General features: G+C 34.1%; 1 protein-coding gene across 1 annotated transcript; it reads left to right on the forward strand.

Moving 5' to 3' along the window:
• The first annotated feature begins 200 nt into the window (after window positions 1-200).
• On the forward strand, window positions 201-2,451 carry LOC114714921 (transcription factor TCP4-like). The gene is made up of 2 exons (XM_028899710.1): window positions 201-1,887; window positions 1,965-2,451. Exon 1 carries the CDS (start codon window positions 598-600, stop codon window positions 1,849-1,851), a length of 1,254 nt encoding a protein of 417 aa, XP_028755543.1. The 5' UTR covers window positions 201-597; the 3' UTR covers window positions 1,852-1,887; window positions 1,965-2,451.
• Window positions 2,452-9,132: the final 6,681 nt, after the last annotated feature.

Here is a 9,132-nt window from a genome sequence, read left to right on the forward strand (position 1 = left end):
ATATCAGTTTCTCTGGTAATGGAACAACTGGTAATATTGAATGAATGGCAGGTACTTTTGGTTGCCTCAGCACAAGAAATCTCTGGTTTCACAGTGGTGACGGTTGCACGAGGCACGAGAATTTCACACTTCCTGCAACCCCAATCACTGTAACAAAAAAGAGACAAAGCAGTCATCGTCATCTTCAAGCAGAGGAACCAGAAGAGAGAATCAAACCCCCCCTAACAAGTTCTTGTTAATAAGCTGGAAGAAGAAGAGCAAAAGCACTACAAGGTTCTGAGTCTGGATCCTCAAAGCAACCAACGTCATCACTTTCATCACCTCCACCATTTCCACCATCAAAACCCACTTCTCAATTCCAGGCATGTAGAGCCAGAAGACGACGACGAGGACCAGGATTCTTCAGTTTCTCCATCTTCTAAAGACCCAGCTCTTCATTTCCATCTTCAGTATCTGCAACAAAACCAGTCTTATGCAGGTTTAGACGCAGAGCATAGCTCTCTTCATCCTCCCAAGAAGCGGTCTTATTTCCTTCCTCCTCCGCCTCCGCCTTCTTCTTCTTCTTCTGTTACTGCTACCGTCGAATATGCAACAAAGATGGGGGAGAGTGCCAATCATCACCACCGACCCGCAACGACGTCGTCGAGATTGGCGATGAGGGGTGGAGTGGGAGAGATCGTGGAGGTTCAAGGAGGCCACATTGTTCGCTCCACCGGTCGCAAAGACCGTCACAGTAAGGTTTGTACCGCGAAGGGACCAAGGGATCGGCGAGTTCGTCTCTCCGCTCATACCGCCATTCAATTCTACGACGTCCAAGACCGCCTTGGCTACGACCGCCCCAGTAAAGCCGTCGATTGGCTCATTAAGAATGCCAAGGCCGCCATAGATGACCTTGCTAAGCTTCCGGCATGGAACCCCAATACGGTAAATCAAAATGCCCAGCAAGAGCAGGAGCGAGAGCAGAATCAGATGGTAAGCGAGAATGTGAACGAGAACAAGAGCCCGATTGGAGTTCACCGTGCAGTGGCGGCGGCAGATACCATGGCTTCTGGTAGCCGGGAAACAAGTACGCATGCGGGAAGTGGCTGTCAGATTTTGGAGCAATTGGGTGAAAACCCTAACCGTGGTGGGTCGGCTTTTCTGCCGCCGACGCTGGGCACTGACATTGCTGACTCCATCAAGTCTTTCTTCCCGACTGGTGCGACGGCGGCGCCAGAGACAAATTCTTCGTCCATTCAGTTTCAGAATTACCCACCAGATTTGCTTTCGCGAAGTAGTAGCGCCTGCCAGAACCAAGATCTGCGGCTCTCGCTCCAGTCCTTCCAGGACCCGATTCTGCTTCACCAAGCTCAAAATCAGACTCAGCACCACCATCAACATCAACAGAACGAGCAGTTGTTCTCTGCAACGACCCCACTAGGGTTCGATGGGGCTTCTTTCCCAGACGAACACGGTCGATTGCATAGAATGGTAGCCTGGAATGGTGGTGCTGCTGACGCTGGCAATAGTGGCCACGGCGGAGGAGGAGGTTTCATCTTCAACTCGCCGTCGCCGATGCCGACTCTGCCGCCGCCGCTGTTCGGCCAGAGCCATTATCTTACTCAGAGGGGACCCCTTCAGTCCAGTAACCATCCTTCGATTCGTGCTTGGATAGACTCATCCACCACTGATCACCACCACCACCACTATCTTCCACCGACATTCCATCATCAGTCTGCTATCGCCGGCGGCATCGGATTTGACCCCGGTAGCTTCTCAGGTTTCCGCATCCCAGCACGAATCCAGGGTGAAGAGGAGCATGACGGCGTTTCTGATAAGCCGTCCCCTGCTTCCTCTGATTCTCGCCATTGAATGCATAAGCATTCCGACATTCCCTCTCCTTTTAAGGTGCCACCTTCAAATTTCATTACGGTACCTCTGTTTTACTCTCACAATGTAATTTTCACCCTTTTTCTCTCCTGCAGGATTCATGGTGACACCCAAGATGATTGAGAACTTGCAGTTTCATCAAGAACCAAGAACGAATTTTCCAGCTGCAATCGGAGTCAATCAAGATTGAAGAAGCATAATAATCTCAAGGAGTTGGACTCGGATTTCACTCGCTCTGGTTCAATGGCGTGTTTATATACCGTGGGAGAGAAGAAAATCTGGGCGAATTCGCCAGGTTTCCCGATCCCCGGTTTGTTGTGTGTTTCATTTCCAGTTTTTGTTTGGCCTATGTTTGACCAGAGACTTTCACGTGTCTTTCGTTTCATCATTGTTGGATCACTGTTACCTCCGTGCCATTTTGGAAGTCATCCCTATCTAAAATACTGAGTTTTAAGTTTTAACACTACTGTGCACGAATTGATTGTTACCAAGTGATGTTTCAAAGTTCTGAATCTTGCAGGCTATATATAGTGTTTGATGTTGAATTTTCATTTTAAGATTAAGAAATGGCTTGGTTGGAGACATGGTGTTATGGTTTCCCTGTCTTGTTTTCGAAAGTCAGGAAAATGCTCAAAAGGCTTACGAAACGTAATCAGTACAAAGAAATCTGAGGAATTAGACATGAGTCAATGTTGTGTTCCTTTTCCCCTACTTTGTGGGCTGTTTTGTTTAATAACTGTTTCGTGTTTCGATTTTGGGAGCATTTTTGACTGATAAGTCATTGTCCATGAACAGTAACAAGAGAAAAAGATGAGTCTCCTTTGTAAAATGTCAAGTCTTTGAGGAAGGAGTTTCATTTGCGTAACTTACAAACAGTACATTGTTTTATAAGTTTGGTATTATATGCTGATATATTGAGAGTAATGTTGACAAGAAAGCATGGAGATGATATGATAGCAAATTACAAATTTTGATGTTGGGGTGGTAGGGTTAGTGATAGACACACTGTTAGAGTAGATGGTCCCCTTGTCCCAGAAGTCTCACTCCGATATGTAAGAGCTGGAAAATGATCTTCTTCCGGAAGATAAGGATCCATTATGGCGGCAATGTTTTCCTTGTTGCTGCTACAACTACCTTTTGTTTCCAGATCCTCAATTGTATAAGAAACAATAAACAGTCCATTTAGAATGGTTTATAAGCATTTTTTAATATTAGTTTACAAAATATAAGGTAAATATGTGATATGAGTGTTATGTCGGTTTACCTGAAACGTTTTTATAAGTCTGGTAGAAGTAATTAATTTCTACAATGTGGCGTTCCCCTCTGGTTTGGAATGAAATTTCATCTTGTTTGCCCCAAAAAACACTTATTTGGCGAACGAAAATTGTTTCTAATAAAAACTTTGACGAAGATCTTGGCTCCAGCAGCTCCAGCCTCCGAGTTCTACTTCAACTTTCTGAGCATTTCACAACCAAAATCATCTTCATTTTGATTCAGGAATAACCCAATGAACTAATTTCGACAGAAACTTTGTTTCCCCTAATCTTCGAAAGATGGCTTCTGCCATTTTTTTTTTCCTGGTCAAATTCGAAAGATGGCTTCTTGAGACTAAAACCAGCATCCTGAAAGTGACTGGAATTGGAATGAATTCCAAAGTGAAGTCAGTGAAAGTGCAGTTGTGGCTATTTATGCAAATCTCATACCATACGCTCACAAAGCTAACCGGGCTTCTGTTTTTCTCTGCAAATTTCAGTTGGGCAATAACTTCCTCTGTTTTCCTCCCACACATTTCCATAAATTTTTGTTATAGCCAAGAGATTTCTTCTATCATGCTTTAGCCCACTTGTTTTCATTGGTTAATCCCGGCCCACTATTGTCTACTTGTAATCATTCAGCATCCCACTTTTTTGTAACTGCGTTTTCTTTCCAATAGTTTCTGAAATATGTTTGTGCCTCTTGCATGGGTTCACGCCTGCACATTTTGTTTGGACCGCAAGAGATCGGGACATTAGGTAAACGGAAAGTCGGAAACTTGAGCCCTCAACGTTTCACTTAATTTGTAATTTGATCCCTGTGCGTCAATTGGGTATTAATTTAGACCTCAAGGGTTTCCAATCATTATAAAAGTGTCAAATATATGATTTTAAACGTTGAATATCTGATCCAAAGATCAGTATTACTCTGAAAGTACTACCTCCGCTTCTTATATTAGGCCTCGTTTGACTTTTATTTTGATTCTAAATATAAGACCCTAATCCACTTTGTCTCTTATATTATCTATTTTTTTCTAAGGTAATCCTTCTAATAATCGTAATTCTAGCAAATACACTTGATTAGCAAAGATATTTTAGGAAAGACAATATCTATTTATTACAAATAACTAACTTAATTTGTTTCCTTAATCTCCTCAAATTAATCAATTAGCTCTTATAATTAGGATGGAGGTAGTATTAATCAGCAAAAGAACCCACCCTGCGTCTTGAATAAAACTTTGATGTCCATACCATATTCGACTATTTATTTGACGTTTTAAATTATAGGGATGGAATTAATACCATTAAAAACACAGGGACCAGCTCACCATCAGATGAAACATTGCGGGCCAAAAGTCCCATTTTTTGCTGAACAATTATTATAGTGTGCCATTGAATTTTAAGGGCTTAGTAGGCCACACATGTACGTTACACGAGAATTCTCCTCCTCCACTTTTAAGTATAAAACCCTTTTTATAGTACAAATTGTATTACAAAATAAATTCCATATCAAGTACCAAAGGAGTATTGTTTTAGTGCTACAATAACAACTAATAAGGATTTGATCTAACGAAATGGGTTAATCTTTAATAATGTGATGAGTCAATATTCAAATCCTAATGAAAAGTGTTTACACTTAATATTAACACGTATCTCAAAATATGGGATAGGAGAAAATATTTTCCTAATTCTATTTATGATGTATTTCTAGACCGAGATCAAAAGAAACTTTAAAATTATACATTTGTACAATAATTTAATGAATAAGTTATATTAAGCTTTGTTTGATAATGAAATCAGAGACTACACGTTTTATTAGGAAAACTAGAAACCTGTTTCTACTATTCCATTCAAAATGCTAAACCTAATTATTGCATTTGTGCTTTACATTGTTTACCTAGTTAAGTAGAGATGGTATTTCATATAAATCTGAACACTCCATAAGAAAATAGGATAGGATTATCATCAATATCAATATTATTTACTAGTATATAACAGAAGACTAATACTTATTGCTGACCCCAAAAAAGAAGAAGAAGACTAATATTTTAAATATCACTACTAAAAATTATGCACAATGTCATTAAGCAAAATTTAAAATAAAAACTTATACATCAAATCATGCAGCCATTTAAATATTATTTCGCATACCCTGTTCTTCAGGGTATGATCATGACTTAATTAATTATGAGTGCGTAAATAGATCAACAGATGGAATTTGAGAAATTTATAGATGGGCAGGTAAGATTATAAAAACTCAATTAAATGCCCGATATTCCTCATCAAATATTCATGATGTGAGATTTTATTAATTAATTTTAGTATGCCGATGGATGGAATATTAAAAGAATAACTGGTTGACTATATTAGTTTAACAGTCTAATATAATTATCACATAAAAATATATAAAATCATGATTCAAAATATAAAATAATTAGTTCAAGTTTCATCGTACTTGGCTTTCCCCATCAGTAACATTATAATAGAGCCAATGCAGCATTAATTCTTTCTTCCTTTGATTTTAGACAAAGAATACACCGGATTACTTTCTCTTGTCTAAAATATAAGAGTTGGATTACTAATTTACAAAAATTAAAAAATTTAATTAATTTGGTTATTGGTAATAAACATATGTTGATTTTTCTAAATAGACCTTGTATTAAATATAAGTATCCTTTTATTGCCTATTTGAAAAATTGTTAGGTACTAAATGTAGTACCTTTTTCAGTAGGGATTTAAATATTAAATCGTCAAGTTACAAAGGCAAACCCCTTCTGTAAAAATTAAATCTCAGTTGATTAAAATGCTCGTTCTATAATAAGTAGCATCGGAGACTTCTTTATTAATGAAAACCTGCTTTAATATGTGTAACCAAGGATTATTTGGAAAAATAATAATTAGACATTGTGAGCAGAATGGATTAGACTCTCATATTGAATATTAAACAAATCTTTCAATTAACTTTTATATTTAAAAGCAGGCGAAGTAAATTATGAATTTACAGCTGATAAATTATCATAACAAATTTTAACTCATTGTCAACTTAGGAGTTTTTTTGTGTGGCCTGAAGAGTGTTATTTATCGTCAAGGTGCAGAAAATTTTATACAATTTAGAAATATCTTTAATTAATTCATGCGTGGATTTGTCATCAGCAGCAAAATACAATCATGATCTTCTACTCCTACTACCCCACGCATATTCTTAATTTTTTTTTTTCGGGCAATCCTATTGATTTTGTGAGAATATTAATCTGTTTTGGCTGTAATTATGAATGATTAAAAAATGATTAATATAATGGGCACCTATGTCTTTTTGTCATATAAGATAAAATATCTGCCTTTTTGTCTTGTCGGACTAATAATTGAGATTTCATTCCTTGTGGCTCTTTATGTCGTGTTATTGCATCCAAAATAATTATTCTTCCGATTCTTAATATATGACTTATTTCTCATATTTATCGGTTTTTTTTAATTATTTTTCATGAATACTCCATCACCATAATCAAGTAGAAGAGGAAAGATGATTTAAAAAGATAATTATGGTGTTTTAAAAAAAACATGTTATATTTCTTATAATTAACTAACTTCTTTAATCTAATCATATTAATTAAATACGTTTTATATTAAAACCGTAGGAGTATCACATAAATAAACCAATTATATCTATCTTTCTAATATTTTTTGACAAAGCTTAACCAAAAAAATTAATTAATAGCTCACAAGCTATAACAATATATAAGTGTGTGTGTGTGTGTGTGTCCGAACTTTTATATTATTAAGTAAGTTGGAACATTCTTATCACCAGAAGAAATTGTAGGGATCGATAATTCTGACTTTCAAAATAAAATGAAAATGTAAGCCTTCCCTACATATATAAAATCAATTTTCAGTACAAAAAAAATCAGTTTTCAAGTTTACTTATTATTTCTCTAATTATATTTTATCAGTTTGCAAAAATTATGTTTTTGTCAAAATAATTAACCGAACGTTCTGTATGTAATGATTTGCAAAATAAAACAAATTATGTAGTTGGTACAATTATTGTAGGCAACTCTAACCTATTGTTCTATAATTAAAATTATTTTTTAAAGGTTAACCAATAGGTCCTTATTGTCACTAGTCTGTTTTTTCTTAGGAAAAAAGTTGTCCACATGCAAATCATCTACAATGTAAAAGAATTTAAAAGAAGTAAAATTTAACAACTAGGTTGCCACTAAAAAACGCGTTTTATTAGTAAAATAGGGTAAGAAATTTTCTAAAATTTTTTTTCAAAAATCTCAAATCAAGAATGACTACAAAAAGTATTGTCATTTGCTTTTCAAATGTTATCAATTGTTATTAAAGTGTAGTGAACAACTGATTTGAAATTTTAAAATTCAAAAGTATTTTTTTAGGATCATCCTGATAAAATACTCTTTAGTCTTAAATAAGATCTATTTTGTAGTATAAATTATACTAGAAAATGAGTTTTATATTTAGAATTGGAAGAGTACTAATTAATGATAGGAAATAATCTACCAAAATTTATTTTTTTGGGTTTCATATGTAAAACTAAATTACAAGCTTTACTTTAATAATAAATATAAGATTCTAATTCATTTTATCTTAAAATTTATAATTTTTGTTTCGTACTATTCATATTAATTGCACATATTAGAGATAGTTTTCATATATAAACAATTTAATTACAGATAATTAAAGGAGGTATCTAGCAAATCAATTAATATATACTTTTGAAAAAAACTTAGATCCAATTTCTTATATCCATTATATCAAATTATTCAATCAAAAATAGCTAATTATATTTCTTTGTTTCATGTGAATTTATAATTAAATGATATTCAATACTACGAATATTTTAAAAATAGAATACATCACCATGTTTGAATGGAGAACTTGACATAATATATATAAAAAATTGATATATGTGTTTGTCATCCTTTTTTTTTTTACACAAATATTTAACTCAACTAATTTTATTAATATTTAAAATTAATTATCAAATTCTTATACCTAGGAACCGAAGAAGTAATTTTTTTTAGAGGCATTGTCAAATTTTAAGAATTTGCTAGAGTTCTTTATTGTTGAAGGTGAACAAAACTTTTTACTTTTCCGGTCCTTAATATAATACCTATTTAATCAATTTGATTTGTTTAAGAAGTTAGGTTAGTTAGTTAATTATAAAAAATATGACTATTTTTCTTAAAACACTATAATCATCTTTTTAGTATTATCTTTTCCTCTTATACTTGATTATGGTTGAGGAAGTGTCCATATGGGTAGTTTAGGAAAAAATTAATAAATATGAGAAATCGGTCTTATATTTAGGATCAAAATCAACTCAATAATTAGATCCTCTATTAAGGATCAGAGGAGTACATACATTTTAGCAAAATCGTTAGTTTATGTTGGGACTTTGTCATCACCAATCACTAACACTAAATAAAACACAATGACGCTCTTCGTTATCCCACACATATCCCTATTGACTAAATCTTATTTAATATTTTGAAAAGATTAGTTTTATTTTGGTTTCATTTATGAATAATAAGTAATGACTAATAAAATGGACGCCTAAATCTTCCGGATTTGCCTTTTTGTCTGGTAGGATTAATAATTCATTGTGATTTCATTGCTTATGTAATGGTTCTTCGTGTCGTATTATTGCAACCAAAAATTATCACATAAACAAAATTTCTATATAATATACATTATTCTTTGGACTAAGCTTAGCCTATATAATTAATTATTAATAGCTGATAGGATAGCAATATATATATATATATATAATATGACATTTTGCATTATTAGGGCACGTAGAGGATTCTTAACGTACCAGAACAAAATTTAGGGTTCGATAATTCTAACTTTGAAAATAAATTGAATAAGTTAGCATTCCCCCACATAATTAAATATGCATATATGAAATAAATTTTTAAGTTTACTTTATTAATTTATTCATTCTGCAGTTATATTTTATCGAACCAATTAGTCGACTGTTCTGTGTGTA

Source organism: Neltuma alba, unplaced genomic scaffold, assembly GCF_004799145.2.
Source record: "Neltuma alba isolate B1F8T4 unplaced genomic scaffold, ASM479914v2 tig00011551_pilon, whole genome shotgun sequence".
Taxonomy (NCBI): domain Eukaryota; kingdom Viridiplantae; phylum Streptophyta; class Magnoliopsida; order Fabales; family Fabaceae; genus Neltuma; species Neltuma alba.